This window comes from Amphiura filiformis, chromosome 1 (genome assembly GCF_039555335.1).
Source record: "Amphiura filiformis chromosome 1, Afil_fr2py, whole genome shotgun sequence".
NCBI lineage: Eukaryota > Metazoa > Echinodermata > Ophiuroidea > Amphilepidida > Amphiuridae > Amphiura > Amphiura filiformis.
The window spans coordinates 32206291-32224901 of record NC_092628.1 but is presented as its reverse complement, the minus strand read 5'-3'; the positions used below and the strand labels follow the sequence as shown (position 1 = coordinate 32224901).

Here is an 18611-nt window from a genome sequence, read left to right as displayed (position 1 = left end):
CGTGCAGCCCTGTTTTGAACTGCTTCCAATTTGTTGATTAACACTTGAGTGTGTGGGTCCCACACGGAGGAGCAGTATTGTAAGATTGGGCGCACTAATGTCTTGTATGACATTTCCTTTATGTGTTGTGGACATGAATGCAAATTCCTTCTCAGGAAACCCAGAGTCCTATTTGCCTTTGTTGCAACTTTATTTATGTGTGAGTTCCAGGATAAGTCCTCGGTCAGATCTACCCCTAAATAGGAGTGAGATGTTGTTTCATTCAGTATTATGTTGTTTAAGGTATATGTGTTGAGATGTGGTGATCTTGCATGGGTGACATGCATAACATAACATTTTTTGGATTGAACTCCATCTGCCATTTTGTTTGCCATCTTGTAAGTGTATCTAAGTCTGCTTGTAATTTGCCAGCGCCCTCAGGCCCGCCACGGTAGTATACAAAATGCAATCATCGGCAAACAACCTGACATTTGTGTTGATGTTGTCCGCAGGTCATTGATAAATAGGAGGAAATCAAGGGGCCCTGTTACGGTACCCTGTGGCACACTTGAGTCCACTTTGACCCAATCTGAGCATTCACCATCAATCACCACGCGTTGTTTCCTACGTGTTAGGAATGCTTCTATCCACTTATGTATGCTACCTCTGATGCCGTAACGCCCATAATTTCAACAACAATCTCCTGTGTGGTACCTTATCGAATGCCTTTGTAAAGTCCATGATGATTATGTCAACTTGATGTTTCTTGTCTAGTTCAGCTGCAATATCTTGAATTGTGGAAATTAACTGTGTCTCACATGAGTGACCCGATCTAAATCCATGCTGTTGATTGCACAATATGTTGTGTGTGTCCAGATGGGTCATAATATTAGAGTGAAGTATGTGTTCGAACATTTTACTGCAAACAGATGTTAAGTTTACAGAACGGTAATTTGCAGGGTCTGTTTTGTCCCCTTTTTTATAAATAGGGGTGATGTTGGCACACAACCAATCTTCTGGCACTACTCCCGAATCCAATGTTAATTGGAATAACACTGTTAGCGCTGGACTGAGTTCTTTTGTCATTGCCTTTAACACCCACGGAGAGATCTCGTCTGGACCTGTAGCTTTGAAAGGGTTGAGGTCAGACAACAACTTACAGACCCCTTCTTCTCTGATGGTTATGTTAGGCATTGATGGAATATTGCTCTCTGGCTCTGTTGGTAGGTCCTCAAGTCTCTCCTGTGTGAATTGCTTTTGGTATTGACAGTTTAGGAGTTCAGCTTTTTGTTTGTTACATGTCACTAGACCACCGTGCGCATCTTTTAATGCTGGTATACCTGACGAATCATTTTTCAATGATTTGATGAAGCTCCAGAATTGTTTTGATGATTCTAGACACTTATCTCTTATGTATCCCCTGTATGCTTTCCTAGTTGCCTTTTTTATTTTCCTCCTAAGTTCTTTAAAGCTCTCCCAGTCTTCTTGACTGTTACTTTTTCTTGCTCTGTTATACGCCCTTTGCTTACGTTTGTGTAGGCGTTTTAATGTTTGATTGATCCATGGTGTGTAATTTCTTTTCCGCACCATTTTTGATGGCACATGTTTATCCACTGCCTGCAACAGTCTAGATTTGAAAATGATCCAGAGAGCATTTGCATCAGTTTCAGAACGTTACCACTCTTGAAATCACTACTGATTTCATTTATGTCAGCTTTCAGCTCATCAATGTTGGCCTTGTTATAGAGGAAAATTTTCCTAGGCTTTTGCTTGACAGTGGATGGTTTGGAATGAATACTTACAACCGGGATCCCGTAGTGGTCGCTTATGCCCGGTAAGAGTCCAGATTTGACCACCAGGGATGGATTTTTCACAAATAACAAATCCAGGGTATTTTTACCCCTCGTGGGACCCTCCACGACTTGTTCGAAACCGCAATCATTCGCAATATCTATGAGATCTCTACATGGGGCCTTTTGGTGAGCCCGGCGAACTGATTGAGTCTCCCATATGATATCGCCAAGATTGAAGTCACCTCCAAGCCATACATTACTGTAATTGTCAACCTTAACCCTGGCCAGAGAAGTTCTGAGCATGTTCAGATCCTCAATTGGTGAACTGGGTGGCGGTAAAAGGACCCTACTAAGATGGGCTTGGATCCTACAACGCTAAGCTCAATCCACACCAGTTCGCAATCGGTATCTAAATCATGTCTCTGGGCGTGGATCATGTCACTTTTGACAGCAATTAGAACGCCACCATGCGGCCTTCCCTTAATTTGAGGTCTGTCTTTCCGATACACTGTGTAATTATTGGGGAATATTTCGCTACTGTAAACAGAGCTGTCAATCCATGTTTCTGTCGCAATCAAGATGTCTGGATCATCGAACTCCAAGCATGTGGCGAGTTCGGCTGTTTTCCCTCTGATGCTTTGGAAATTGATTACCAGTATCTTGGTTGGCTTGTATGGTTTCTTATTAGTTTTTTGTTTTATTGTCTTTTCCTCCTGTGTGTGTCCTTTACTCTCTTGATGTTTTTACTGAACTTTGTTTGCGGGATGAGGTTGCTATCGGAGATGATAATGGTTGATCAACATCTGCATCTATGTCAACTGCATCAAGACTACTGAAACTGTTAGTAACATCTATGGAGTCAGATGAAAAGAGACTTGAGGCAAAATTGGGCAAACCACACCGGCAGCAAATCCACGAGATATTACTGTGCTGCTCTAACACCTCATAGATGCCAGTTTTCATCCCCAATTCCGAATCATTCTGGCAGCTTCACAGTTGTTATTTTCGGCAAGTCGGCAACAAGCTTCGAGAACTTCATTCCGCTACGTCAAACACCTTTTGTTCTGTAATTATAAAACCAAACAACGACTGAAACATTTTAACATTAATCACTAAAGTACTTCAATTATAGTTTTACCGGCAAGATTGACGTAGAACTTCAACTTTGGCTATATCACTCTACATGAAATGGTAGACTAGACTAGAGTAGGGGAGATTGGGGTTAGTTGAAACATTTTTCACAAAATCGTCTTTTTAACGCAAACCGATTACTTTCAAGAAACACTAACCATAGCAGTATAAACATATACATACATGCTACAAATACAGCCTTAAACTTTATTGGACCTGCTTATGATTATTCATATAATCCAATTTGAAAATTTGAAAAAAAGTGTTTCAACTAACCCCACCCCTGGGGTAAGTTGAAACATAGGGAGGGGTTAGTTGAAACATGGCTTGTAAAATTTCAAAATAATTATTATTGTGTTGTTAGGTTATACTTCCCTTGAAGGCACCCTTTAACATACAATCAGTGTGAAAAAATGAATAAATAAATATGTGGGAGTTCGGGTCAATACTTTGGACACAAGGTGACGAGTGTCACCATGGACCAAAATATGAGAAGCCTAAAATATTATAAAATGTACTTTCTGTGTGCACTTTTTGCTTGTATTATTGCTTTTAACCATATTAAAGCAATATTGAAGAAATGGTAAACATGTTACAAATTTTTAAAAAGTCAAATTTTTAACCATATTTTTCTATGCGATTTTCACGTGTCAACTAACCCCACCTCAAAAGTTTCAACTAACCCCGATGCCTATTTTTACATCTCAAAGTTCATTACACAAAATAAGAAATACAATAAAACTTTTATTTAACATTATTCTGGGACTTACTACTAGTGCTTATGATACTCAAAAAATATTCCCTGAATCATTCAAACAACATGGAGATAACGCATCTTTTCTGAGAGGTATAAAAATTAGTCAGTAAGTCAAAAAACAGATATTCCTTTCCCAAGCCAACACTGGTGGGGCATCAGTGCTGTTGCTAATTTGGTGGATGACCCTTACTAATACCTATTACTAGGTGCCAGTATTTTACCAAATTAATTTTTTGTGTCAGAAAAAAATACAATGTTTCAACTTACCCCGCGTTCCAACTAACCCCAATCTCCCCTAAGCTTAAATTTATAATCTAGGTATGCTAGGTGAATTCAAATTTGCCTGAAAACCATTTTTTCATAGCACTTTCCGTAGCAAAGTTACATCTTGTCAAAGATTGACTTTCATCAAAAAGTTTCAGCTAGCAAAATTCCCCAAAACGGCATTTCGGGGGTGTTTCTAGATCTTAGTCTCAGCAGCTTTTTTAAATGGAACTGCTAACCAAATCCCTCTAAAATTCCATGTGCGAGTGACTTATCACCATAAAAATCATATATTTGGGTCAAGTGAAGTATAGAAAACATATTTATGTACGTTTCCTTCTTCGGGCAGTTGTTTTAAATTTCTATGTAAATATGCATTGACATTGTCGGCGAATTTGGCTGACTAGCAAATGTGTTAACTAAGGTTTGCCTGGGTTACCTATATAATCATGTCATGCTCATGATATTATTTATTAATTACAGGGCTGTCATTCTAGTTCCAGTAACTGTAACTCGGCATAGATGTCATTATGATAAAGACTGAAGTCTTGCTGGCAGGACTATGTCAACTCTCACGCATTGGCCGTGAGTCTCACGCATTCGAGCATTTTCTCACGGTCTCACGGCAAGGTAGTATAATATCACGCCAAGGTAGTAAATCTCACACCAAGAGCTGTAAAATTACATTCTCGAGCGAGGTGACTCACTAATCATGGGTCAAAATGAACATTGTAGTCGGCAAACAAATATTCCATCCCGGTACGACAGTGTCTCACGCCAAGCAATTCCAAAAAGTTGACAGCCCTGTACCCATGCTCAAAATTCGACCCTAGTAAATGGCATATCAGGGATAGCAAATCAACCCTGTTAGCTAGTACAGGGAATTATACTCTGGACAACGTATAAGACCGTAAATACCATACAGGGAATTGTTGAAGGAATATTTACACAGTCAAGAATAGGATTCATCACCCATTGTTTGGGATCCCTCAGTCTCCCAAAACACCAAAAGCGTTGCACATATACATACTCTAAGTTTAGACTGTCGTTTATCATATGTTGCTTGAGAAGTCTAGCCAAGAATTTGCTCACCGATAGCTTCACATTCTAGGCTAGAAACCATTGCATTCAAAATCTAGTCGGATTCGCTGAAGCATGACACCGTGTAAAGCAATGGAAGTCTAAGTAAACACATCTGATCACGACAGGCAATCGCATCAAAAATGTTGCTAAAATATTATTACACTTCATCAAGATTTTAGACTGTCCAAAATATGCAAATCTTGTTCAAAAGATACAGTTGACTCATCGAAATTACTTTCATCCAAATTTCAACATTAACAGAATAAATAACCTCCGGTGCAAAAAAAATTGCATCGCTGTCCGACCGAAACATGATAGCAATGCACTCTATAGGTATCCCAGGCAAACCTTAGTTAACACATTTACTAGTCAGCGAAATTCGCCGAGACCGGGGCCCAAACACAATGCATATTTACATAGAAATTTGAATTTTTTTTTTTAAGAGAATAGGTCGGTGAAGGAAACCTACATAAATATGTTTTCTATACTTCACTTGACCCAAATATATGATTTTTTATGGTGATAATCAAGTCGCACATGGAATTTTAGAGGATTTTGATAGCAGTTCCATTAAAAAAGCTGCTATCGCCATGAGACTAAGATCTAGAAACACCCCTAAATGCCGTTTTAGGGAATTTTGCTAGCAGAATCTTTTTGATGAAAGTCAATCTTTGACAAGATGTAACTTTGTTACAGAAAGTCATATGACAAAAAAATTTTCAGTTTTGGCTTTCTTTACTCAAGGGCTTTAATTTGATATGTAAAATGGTGCAGTTTGATGGCAAATTTGAATTCACCTAGCATACCTACACTCTAGCATCGAATGCGTAACTATCGTGTCTAAATTCGAAGCTAGAGTTCTCGAGTAAATCATACGCACATAAAGTTTGGTCAACTAACCTAGAAAGGTCAGATTTTGCTCAATTTAATCACTATCTAAACTGAGCTCAAAAAGAAACTTATAATTTTTCACAATGTCATATCTTGAAATCCTGTCTTTCAAATTCTACCAACATTACACACAGGTTTACTTCAATACTCTACTCTTAACACATGTCAGTAACCACGCAGTTATCCAACTGACACAACAGCAAAATGCACTGACATGGAACAGCTTCCCGGAACACATTCACAATCACAGTCCAGCCCTGTTTCATGAAAAAAGTGTATGAAAAGCAGAAAGCAGCACCGTTTTATCATCTGTGCAAGGATCGTGTGTGCATTCTCACAGATTTTTTGTGCTGGGTGCCAAATGTTGGGCTGTGAAAGTGGAGGAAGTCCAGGAAGCTGTCCCATGACAGTGCATTTTGCTGCTGTGTCAGTTGGACAACTGCTTGGTTACTGACATGTGTTTTGAGTAGAGTATTAAAGTAATCCTTTGTGTAATTTTGGTTCATTTTGATTGACAGTATTTTAAGATATGACCTTGTGATTCACACGCTGTAAAAAGTACAAGTTTCTTTTTGAGCTCAGTTTACAATCCTATGCAAGTCCCACATCTTCGCTATAGTATATGCCGATTGTCAACATCAACATTGTTTTTTTTTCTTCTGAAGTTTGGCTGGTTCCCACAAGCGTCATACACATAACTAAGCTAAAATAATCCACCAGAAATCGGGGATCATTTAAAAAACATCAACAAATTTAAACTACGGAAGTCAGTAAGCGTAGTGGTGAGATGTCCGAATTTTGAGCCATACAAGTTTATGTGGTGAACTTAGTGTTAGCCTTTATAGCGTAGGTTATGGGAATGAAAGTTTTAGTCCTGTCACTTTTTCAAATCACATGCGGCCATTTTTCCTTTTTGCGTTACTTTCAGTAGGCTTTGTCCACAATGTTTTCATTCATGCGTGGGATTGCGTGTACAAATCAAAGCTATAGCAAAATACAGATACGATCTAGTACTGCTACTAGGGAAGCCCTAGGTGCCGATTAAAGCATTAACAAGTAGCTTGTCAATCCCGAACTTTCAGAGCCTTGTTCAGTGGCACTTGGGGGACAGTACATTATTTCTTATACCGCGTATATATTCATTGTATCATTCGGTGAATACTTGATGTCTTGGGCTTGCTTTTGGTGTGAATTTATTTGCCTATCCCATAGATATGAAGTGTAGACTTTTGTGCTAATAAACCTGGTTGCGTTGCTAAATTTCACTTACTTCGTCATTAACTATCCGATATTTATTTATATGTCTTTTTTTCACTTTGGGAAAACTCGACCATATGTGATTGGGTTCTCAAAGATTTGGCATGTCATGATGTGCGGGGGGTGCACAAAGGTTTTTGGCTGGCCAAGCGGGGGGGCAAGCATTATTTTGCAGGCCAAAATGAGGATGGGAGCAATTATGTATTTTTGGCATGCCATTTGAAAATTTGATGTTATTGAATTTAATGTCATCCTTATTTTTTTTGCGTTGTTTTCCTCACTAGAATGTGTCATATATCTGGGAGAGTTTACTTCAAATATGTTTAGTTCTTGGGATCACCTGGCTCACAAAACACCAACAGGTTCTTTGAATAGATTGGAATTCTTGCAACAACTTGTCACTGAGTACCAGACCTCACAAGAGCAAGGTATGCAATCACTAATTTAACCATATAAGAGTTGAAACAGGGTCTAACAAATTAGAATTCCTTGCGTTGCAGATGCACCTCAGAAAGTTGCCTACATGTATATATCAAGGACTGCATAACATGTTGAGCAGAAACAGCATCTTAATTCAACAAAATGCAATAATTATGAGCCCTGGGTAGGATAAAATTGAAGGGCAAGAATTTTTTGGCAAGCTGAAAAGGGGGCATGCAATTTTTGGCACAAATTCATGGGGCACCTTTCAAATGCAACGCTCTAAAAAGGCTTGACGAAAACAGTATGGAAATGCTTTTTATGCAAATTTTACTGCTCGCAGCACCCTCATTAGATCTAGTCCATTTTAAGGCTTGTAAATTGGGATCCAAGAAAGTTAGCATGTGCAAGTGGGGGGGCAAAGATTTTTGGCAGGCCGAGAGGAGGGAAAGCAATTTTTGGCAGGCTGAGAGGGGGTGCAAGTAATTTATGGCATGCCATTTGGAAATTTTATCCCCCAGGTCATAATTATGTAGTAGCACAATGTGAGACCTTCTCATTCAAACTCTTATGTTCATTTTTGTTAATTCTTAAACATTTGAGGAAGTTCCAGCAATCTTATTGGTTCTTAGCCATGTGATATGACAAGATATAACACAGTTCAGCACGTGCAAATCAACACGATACTTGTACGCGGTATTTGAATCAATCAGGGTGCGTAGCCCTTTTAATAATGTAGGACTTAATTTGATTAAAATTTTGTATGTGTATATTGTTTTAGCCGAGCTATCTTGCAATTTCTATCGTCTCATATAACATGTGCGACATTATTTTTGGTGTAAAACAATGTGGCAAATAATGGTGTCGCCAGGCCCGTAGCCAGGATTTTTTGTGGGGGTGCTGATTTTGACAAATTGGACTTTTTTCCAAGGGGGGCAATTCTGTGAAAAGTGGACTTTCTTCCCCAAATTTAGACCTTTTTTGACCAAAAAAACTTTAAAAATCAAATTTTTTGGCTCGTTACGCTAGCAAAGAAATACTTTTGCAAATTTGGGGGGTGCATTACACCCCAACACCCACCCTGGCTACAGGCCTGATTGTCGCCCATGTTATACTAGATGATAGATCCACGACAGCGGCTGTTGGATAAATTTATTCTCTATATATACCCAAGGCTGGACACAAATGTCCTTAACCTGAGCTTGGAGCCCTTTTTGATTGATTGATTGATTGATTGATTGATTGATTGGCAGCAAAAAATTAAGGAAATAAGTGAGTTTTGTTCAGTGACTTAAATGAGTCCAGGCTGATAGCATTCTTGATTGTAGATGGTAAGCTATTCCAAAACTTTGGAGCAGCCACTGAAAAGGCTCTATCACCAGCACAATTCCTGGTGCGAGGAATGATAAAATTAACACACTCACTGAACCTAGTGACACTAGTCTCACTGGAAATGTACTGAGGAGAGAGCCCATTTAGGGATGTATGTACACGCGTAAGTGTCTTGAACTTGATTCTCTCATGAACTGGTATCCAACGAAGATCTCTTAAAGAGTGGGCTCACATGATCAGATTTGGGCTTATGATATATCAGCTTTTTGGCACATTTGTTCAGTAATTTCTGTAGTCTGGAGAGATATTTCTGTGTTATTCCATTGAGCAAAATGTTACAGTAATCAAGATGTGAGAGAATGAGGGTTCTGACAGTATTTTGGGTAATCCAGGGTCAAATTACCATAGATTTTGGGGTCACAACGAAAACGTTCTGCTACAAGTGCAGAAGTGGGCGGTTGCGAAAGCAGGCAAGAATTGTTGTTCAAGGACCACTTTGTTTGTTAGGTCAGTCTGGGAAACTTGGCCCCGAACGTGGCATCTGGCCCCTTACTCATGAAATCCTGCATATGCCACTGGGCAGAGGAGACTAATGTCTTGGGACCAAGGGTTAGTTGAATGTGTCGGAGGTTTGAAATATGGTAAAAAATATCAATTAAATGCTGACTCTATTTTATTCAGACTAATATAATTTTCATTACAGATTAATGATGCAATTTATTATTGACCCTAGTGATAAGAATGCAGGACCGACTCTCATGAACTTTTTTTTTATGTTTCTGTGTTTTTTATTTTTACAAGAAATCACACAAAAAAAGAATTACATTGCAATAACAAAAAAACAAAAAAGATTTGCACAAATTTAAGGGGGTACTACACCCCTCGATAAATTTGTGTCTATTTTTGCATATTTCTCAAAAACTAATAACACAGTGGTAACAAATTTCAGTGACCCAAGACAAGCGGTTCGTTATTTATGATAAGAAATAAGGTACATGTACAATTAGGATGTACCTCATTTCTTATCATAAATAACAAACCGCTTGTCTTGAATCACTGAAATGTCAGTGTAGTAATTGGATTCCTTGCCCCAATAATTGTTTTGTTTTTTTATTATTATTTTTTGAGAAAAATGCAAAAATAGTCACAAATTTACCACATGGGAGTAGTACCCCCTTAACACCAATGAAACCATTCAGCAAGAAATGCTGAAAAAAATATAACATGCCTATAGATTATGCAGCCATCAATAATTTATAAAATAAAAACATCAAAAATTACAAATCAAATCTCCATTTGCGGAAATGGGCAGAAAGTTTGTCTTTGCCCTTAGCAATAAAGTATTCTGTTTCCCTATTAAATTTAACATGGGCGCTAAATCCAATGAAAGTTGGCTTTTTATTTGAAATTTGCAAATATAAATATAATATGACACAACCTCTCTGGATAGTATGTGATGTGTCATGTCAAAAGGAGACACTTTTGGGCAGGTTATCAATTTTGAGGTTTTTACATATCTTAAATATAGAGATATTTTGCTCCACAATGCCATTTTCCCCAATGAAATCGGACATTCCTAAGCGAAGATATTGAGTTCGTAAGTTATGGTATTGTCAAATTGGAAATTGAGATATCGGCCTTTAGAAATATTATTGACAATGTTGAGAGTAGGAAGTACAAAAATACAAGATGCCAGTTATATTCCAGTCTGAAACTATCAGCCAATATTTTTAACATTAATAACATCACAAATTTGCAACAAACCCAAATTGTGAAAAAATCACCCACGGGCATATATTTGGCTATTTCTCCATTTACGATCCTGCCCAATACTAAAGCAACAATGTTGTGTTGCCCTCAACCGTCCGACCCTAAATCCTGAAAAATCAGGGCCGCAATTTTTTTTTAATGATGATTTTTACAGATTTGTTCAAAAAATCAGTGTTTTTCACTTAAAATTAATATTTTTTTGAAAGACTAGTCTTTAATTGATGTCTAACATGTATCCAGAGGTCAAAATTGACAAATGTCCCCTAATTGAAGAAGCATTATTTAATATTTTAGGGGATGTTTAAAACTGAAGGTTTAAAAAAAAAAAAAAAATCCGACCGTCCCACCCAACTTTCCCATTTTCCCACTTGAGGGCTACACAACAATATTTTTTTTTGTTCTTATTGAAAGTACATTATTGAAAGGATGTTTGTACCACCAGACTCTTAGGACTAAATGTTCGTGTGAATAACCTTTCTTGCAGATTCGGTCATTCGACAAAGATGTTATACAATTTGCATTTTCTGTCTGTCGATAGATAGAAACTCATCGTGGCCCATGCAGGGGGCTGTAATGCAAATATGTGTGTAACTTGCAAATTCATTGTCAAAATCAACTGAAAGTTTAAAAATCTGCTTTTTTTGTAGATATCCATTGAACCATACCCTAAAAAGTTGAAGAATTACAAAATGCCCTTTCAATAGAAAAAAATAACAATCCCCCTGGAAATGTATGACAGGAAAAGTCACAACTAGCCTCTTTAATTTGCACAGTCAAGTAAAAACAAATTGTAGATATTATCATGTTCAGATTGAAATGGTTGGGCATGCATGCTTAACAATTCCTTAACCCTAACAGGACGGTATACTACAAAATAGTACTTGATACATGTATATGCGCTGTTCGTGCATGCATCCCACGTGGTGTGATGACGCAATCGCCCTAAGTGATATATAGGCACGGTTTTGCTGGCCAGTGAAGCCCAAGACCCGTGGCAAAGTGTCGCCGACCCAGTGCCTTGCATGCGAGGGGTCTCGGGTTCGAATCCCACCCAGAGCAAACAACTTCTTTCCTTCTTTTCTCTCTTTATTCCTTCCTTCTTTCCCTTCCCGTCCCCAAAAAGCCCTTAGGCGGTTAGGGTTAAAGGCCCATTCAGTGATCCCAGTAAAAGTGTTTAAAAAAATCGAATTTTGTTTAAATTTAATTTAAACAAAATTAAACAGTAATTAAATTATTTAAAGTGAAGGATAATCATTCAATTAATATTGTCATTATAAATGAACTGAGGATAACATAAGGAAAACAGTAGTATTGAAGCCCCATTCAAATACATATAGTCAGGGGTGTATATTCTTCCATCATTCACCCCCAAAGGGGAAGGAATAGTTTTACCATTTGCATGATTTAGGGAAGAATTTTGCCTTTTGAAAAAGGAAAAAAAATATGAGGGAAAGAAGTTTCAAAGGCATTCAAGGAGCTTCAAAGAATACAATGGATTTGGGGAACAAAAAGTCTATAACTGAGGCTGTATTAAGATGGGGTTAGTTTTTAAATAAAAAAAATAGTCATTTATGCATTGGCTGGCAGTGACTGCTCTTCAGGGTATGTCAGAGGCTATTTTAACGTGCCTCCAGGCACGTTTGTGCAGTGAGATTAAAAATCCGTGCAGTGAGAATTAAAAATCCGTGCTTAAAATATTTGTATGCAATTCGACAAACTCAATATGGATGCTTTAAATATAGCATCTACCGTATGGTCATTTTCAGATGAAATGGCAAAGGTTTTGCGCTGGCCGCCCTTTACACTTCATTACCCCTTTTCTCATGTTTCTAGAAAACTCTTTTTAATTTTCACAGGGCCTCATGCATATTATAGACATAGTTTGCTAACCGCTAGTATCATCAACTTCCCCTCCCCTCACGCCTTGCTCACGATAGTCATGATAGTGTTTACAATCAAAACAAATTCTGGCAACTTTCTATTTTGTCAACCTGCGTGGCAAATGGGGTTGGTGCAACTACCAAAAATTGATAAGGGCACAGTATATACAATCACCCCCACGTTGACGTAACACCTGTATGTGGGTTTCTGTCCAAATTAACCTCATTTGGTCATTTTATCCTCGTGCTCATTTTTGCGCTCTTCATTCAAATTATTCTACTTTTGCACCATATTTCACCATTTTAGCTTCAATATAGCAAAATGTTCGCGCTACCCTCGCATTTGTACAATAAACTTATATTATGTCGTCAAAACGTGCGGGATTCGCTATACTTCAAGACATTTTTCCAACCCCGTAGTCGGGGATATTTGAGGTGAACGTGGAATTGCAGTATAGACGAATCCAATTTCACGCATTCCTACACCTCGATGGCAGCCATAGCTGGGTCCCCCTTAGGTCCAATCCCACCTAAAATGTGAAATGATGTGGCCTTGGCGGGGATATTAAACTGCATTCCATCACCTGTGTTACACGTAGACAAAAGATTGATGAAAGTTTACAACACAATACAATTCAACATCGATTTTTAAGCGGATTTAATCCACCCATTTGGGCAGTAATAACACCAGTTTGGTGCAGTAATGGCCGAGTAAATCCTGACCATGACTTGGCTTGTTGGATTCGTCTATAGTTACATTATTTTGTTGTTTCTGATTCTCTGATGTGACATGTCCTGACATAAAATCCGACGTGCCAATTTGTCATCACTGAGCTATATAAAAACATGACTACATGTACAATGACTGAAATTTACCCAAAATTGAGAAATTGGTAATTGCTTTCTATTAAGGGCATGATTTTTCGGAGTTTAAGTATACCACATCTACTCCAAGTAGATAATCAAACATCAAATAGCATTAAAATGCTTAGGACACTCATTTTAGAGATAAAATTTGGCCAAAAGGACCAGAAATGTAGTAATAGTTCCTTACTAGTTTGTTAGTAATTTGTTTCTGACTCACTGGCGTAGCCTGGTGAACATGATGAAGTTTTGAGCTTTGGATATATTGAGAAATATCACCTATTACCAAAAACTACTCAAATTGAATTTAAATTGAGATAATAATAATACAATCATATTGCCTTCAATGTTTTTCTCGTTTCGGTGTCACAATTTACTCTTTGTAGATACCAGTCGATAAATGACATTAATATGTTTACAAAATCCTCTTTTGGGGGCACCAAAATGTCCAAAAATAACTCAAAAGACATAATAGTTAAAAATGTATTTAAAACAGTCATGTAAGATGGTTGTATTTGTTACTTTTTTTTCCGGCCTACGCTACTTTAAAAATATATATCATTCCCAGTAACTAGTAGCCATCAACATTAAACGGCTTATGAGAATAATTTTAGGGCCAAAAATTTGTAAACAAAATCCAAAATGTGTAATCGTTAATTTTGATTTTTAAAAAGGTTATAATCGCTAGTATCGTATCCTTTGTTGGTCCTGATCCTCTGACACTGTCTTAGAATGAAATTCTGGACCTTGACTCGCTTGTCATCATTGAGTAATTTCAAAGCCTACCAAAACACTGTGAAATGGACGTAACATTTTTAAAATGGAAAAGCAGAAGGCTGTGTATTTGTTACATAGTTCTTTACGGTTGCAATGTAGTCACCGAGTCAAAATATCTCTAAAATAAGCAAATTTAACCCATATCTCGGCAAATAGATATATTGACAAATCCAACGAGCCAAGTGAAGGTCAGAATTCAATCGGCCATTACTGGGTCCACAAAACTTGTGTTCTTACTGCCCAATTGGGTGTATTAAATCCGCTTAAAAATCGATGCTGAATTTTATTATGTGTAACACGGGTGATGGAATGCAGCTTAATATCCCCGCCAAGGCCACATCATTTCACATTTTAGGTGGAATAGACCTAAGGGGGGGGGACCCAGCTATGGTTACCATTGAGATGTAGGAATGCGTGAAATTGGATTTGTCTCAGTGAGACATTGAGACATAGGTAAAATGTTTTGAAAACGTTCTAAACATATGCTATAAACACGTTTTGGTTTTGGTCAAAACTTTTTAATAGCATCTAGATGTCTGGTTATGGTCTTAAAAACGATTTTTAAGATGGCTGAAAAAATATTCAAGAAAAGCGAAAAAAAATTGAAACTAGGCCTATACTCAAATTCCAGGTTCCCGACCAAATCTAATGTTCCCAATCCCGACTATATGGTTTGACATAGTTTAACAATATTTAAGCAGTAAAGCCATTTAGACCATGGTGAATAAACTAAACAATTTTAAAGAAAATAGTGGTGTGAAAAAACAAGGCTAAAAGTAGGTTACCTGTGGTTTCTTTTCAGGATCTAGATCTTTTGTGCACAAATCCATGTATTCTTCCGTGATATGACTATGCGTGGTTTGGAAACAAAATAGTGGGGATTATGTTGTCAGTAATAAACACCTCAACAGAAGAAAGTTCTTACTGTTTGAGTGGTCATAAAATAAAATAATTTTTAACTCAATGAATTAAACCAAATTATTGTCTACACTCACCAAAAAATAAGTATTAAAATATCGTATGATATGATCAACTTGTAAATCTCGAAGGCGTTATTAAACGACTTCAAGAAAACGCTTTCCAAGTTAATCATGAAAACGTAATAAAAAGGCCTTTAAAAACTTCGTGAGCTTGAGACTCTACTCCTTGCCCCAGCAAGGGCTTTGACGATGGATTCCACCAAAGGATCTAAGGTGGATCCTTGGACCCCACCCGTTTGAGCTAATAACATTGATAACTTGCCAGTAAAAATGGTCCTAAACGCCCTACAAGTGAGAAAAGCGTTTGACTGCAGTATTTTCCCCTCTAAGATCAATATGTTAGACCTTCGGCCAAGTTGCTTTTTTATTCAAATTTTATTCAGACCTATTTTGCACTTTTATTGGCAGATTATGTATTGCTATATAATGAGTGTCAAGTGTCCAATCAGGTAAAGTCAAAAATGACTAAAATGCATGATTTTTTAAAAATCGCCAAAGCTGGAGAGGGACCAGCCCTCCACCCCTCCCCGCAAGCTCGTCACAGCTGGTTGATCATCGAGACTTTACATTTGCCAACGTGCAGTGACTTTTTTCTCCTAAAATAGCCCCTGGGGTATGTGCATTGTCAAGTGTCATTTAGGGAAGAATTATAATGGGTACATGTACATATCATTAGCATATTACATGTAGTCAGTTCTTTGGCTTATCCCCATGCAAAAAATAATGATTTTGAGGGAACCAAGGAATGCTTTAAAATAAAACAGCTAGGGGAGAGTTGGGATTAGTAATTCTTCCCTACCTAGGCAATAGTGACTAGTGGTCATACAATAGCTCAAGCACACACAAATTGAGAGTTATTAAGGATGCTGGTTTCTGCTTTGCATATTTTATACAAAATATAATTTTCTTTTCGGTTTGGACACCTAACTATATATTTAGTAGCATTTAGGATTCTAAGGGAAGAGTTTGTCTTCCATTTAAACCTCCGCCTCAGCTCCAAATCTCTAGTTCAGCGGCAATTCCAAACTGTGCCATGAGACTACCAATTTTTAATTGTAAGGCTGACTTATCACCTTAATAAAACCAGGGGCACATAGCAAGAGATGAAAAAGCATGAAAACAGCTAGCAAAAAGCTGCAATTGGGGAATAATATCCTGTACTTTTGTACAGAGCAAGAGTATAAAAAAGCTGGAAATCAAAACCAAAAAAGCTGAACTCTTACGCCAAGAGGTGTTTGACAGTCTGAGTGTGTTCCCTTAATTTCAACCGTTAGTCCTTAGATGCAATGGTTCAGTGTTCACAATTGGCTAAACTAATAAGAGTTATATAAGAAAAGTTTCTGGGTCTGACAAATGCCTACACTTACACGTAGTCAGGGAAGGGAGGGGGACAAAAAATAAGGAAAAGTATGGCACATGTACACAATGCTGATAGCAACAAGCATAAAAGTTTCTCTTTTGGGTCATTTCTGTGGGATAGGCTATATTGTTGATCCATTGATTATCCTTTTCTGGTGCATTGTGGGATAGAAAAGGGAGCAAATTAGCGATCGATTTGCCCACTTTTCTATCCCACAATGCACCAGAAAAGGATAATCAATGGATCAGCAATATAGCCTATTCAGGTTGGGGAAGAATCTGGGGAAGGATGTGGCCACAATGCAGTAGGGTGAACAGGTGAGGGAATATTAACAGTTTTTTCTGGAAGAATAGACACCCCTGCATAACTGATTTCTCTAAAATTACAGTTTCATGTAAGGAATCAGTCTTTTTGATTGTTTTTACGATTTTCTGAATGAGCAAATCATTGAATACATAGACCTTAAAGAGTGCTGAATTGACTTACTACCATGATACATGTACGTATATAAACTGGCCTCAAAAAGAAACTTATAATTTTTCACAAGGTCATATCTTGAAATCCTGTCTTATCAAATTCTACCAAAATTACACACAGGTTTACTTCAATGCTCTACTCTTAACACATGTCAGTAACCGAACAGTTATCCAACTGACACAACAGCAAAATGCACTGACATGGAACAGCTTCCTGGACCACATTCACGGCCCAGCCCTGTTTCATGAAAAAAGTGTATGAAAGCAGAAAGCAGCACCGTTTTATCATCAGAGCAAGGATCTTGTGTGCATTCTCACAGATTTTTTGTCCTGGGTGCTAAATGTTGGGCTGTGAAAGTGGAGGAAGTCCAGGAAGCTGTCCCATGACAGTGCATTTTGCTGTTGTGTCAGTTGGACAACTGCTTGGTTACTGACATGTGTTTTGAGTAGAGTATGAAAGTAATCCTTTGTGTAATTTTGGTTCATTTTGATTGACAGTATTTTAAGATATGACCTTGTGATTCACAAGTTGTAAAAAATTATAAGTTTCTTTTTGAGCCCAGTTTATATAGACATAGAAAATAATAATTTTAACCCCCCCCCAACTTTCTCTTGTCCAAAAAATGGAGTTTACAAGTCACAATTTCAGTAGGCATATATTCTTTTAATGCTTAAAACATGCATCCTTGAAGTCATTTGTTAGGTCATTTCTCTTGATCAGAAATTTTATTGAAAACTATCATGAACAAAGTTACATGCCTGGTCTGGTCGGAACAACAAAATATCTAATCAAGCAGTAAGTTCATTGACTTTTAACTAAAGAAAGCAATGGGCATCTTTTAGCATTAAGTCGCTATGAGTTGGATGCTTTGGAAACCAATTGCAAACAATTGAAATTGTCCAATAAAGCCTCTCCTAAATGATCAGTGAATTATTCCACTGGTGATGATATGAATGTGGAGACTTTGGGCTTGGATGAATCAATTGTGTTAAACTATATTGTCAAACTCGAATACTTGAATTTTTGAATTTTGTTGTTTCATAATTTTATGCTCACATGTTTCAACAAAACTTTTTATGTCACATCAGTGGCGTAACCAGGATTTTAGTCAATTTTTTACACTGTGTTTAGTTATTTTAATGACGCTCTACTCTTTGTCGTCTCCATTTTATCCCTGGAAAATATACTGGGGGAGAACCCACCCCACCCCCATGGCTCCCCTGGCTATGCCACTTTGGTACATTTATGTAAGATTGGCATCACACCTGACTTACGTAAATTAAATTGACCATATAAAATGCAATGATGCATCACTAAAAGAAAGTGCCGGTACTGTGACAGTTATGATAATATACTCGCATACTTGAACTTTGGGGAGAAATAAGGACAGTTATTTTGTTGTCACATAAGGCCAAATTTAAAAAAAAGGTTTGTCTCAAAGCTCTCCAACTCTGAAAAAATAATGCGAAATGTGGTTGTTGTTTTTTCGTTGTTTTTATCCAAAGATATTTTTCAATATTCTACTGTATGAAGTGTTGTATTTAACATAAAGTGATGCTGCTATATTGTATTGAAGTGAAGTAATCTAAGAGCAGG

The 18611-nt window shown here is 37.5% G+C and overlaps 1 protein-coding gene across 3 annotated transcripts in view; it reads left to right on the top strand.

Annotated features, from left to right (window-relative positions):
- Positions 1-2780: 2780 nt before the first annotated feature.
- LOC140144612 (armadillo repeat-containing protein 7-like) overlaps positions 2781-18611 on the top strand; it is a 30778-nt gene continuing 14947 nt past the window's right edge. For 2 of the 3 annotated variants that reach the window (XM_072166518.1, XM_072166452.1), the window contains exons 1-3: positions 2781-2978; positions 4408-4554; positions 7440-7583. In XM_072166518.1, the coding sequence (XP_072022619.1) occupies positions 4455-4554; positions 7440-7583 (244 nt within the window). In that variant the 5' untranslated portion in view covers positions 2781-2978; positions 4408-4454. The remainder of the gene's footprint in view (positions 2979-4407; positions 4555-7439; positions 7584-18611) is intronic. The other variant, XM_072166578.1, reaches the window with a different exon arrangement.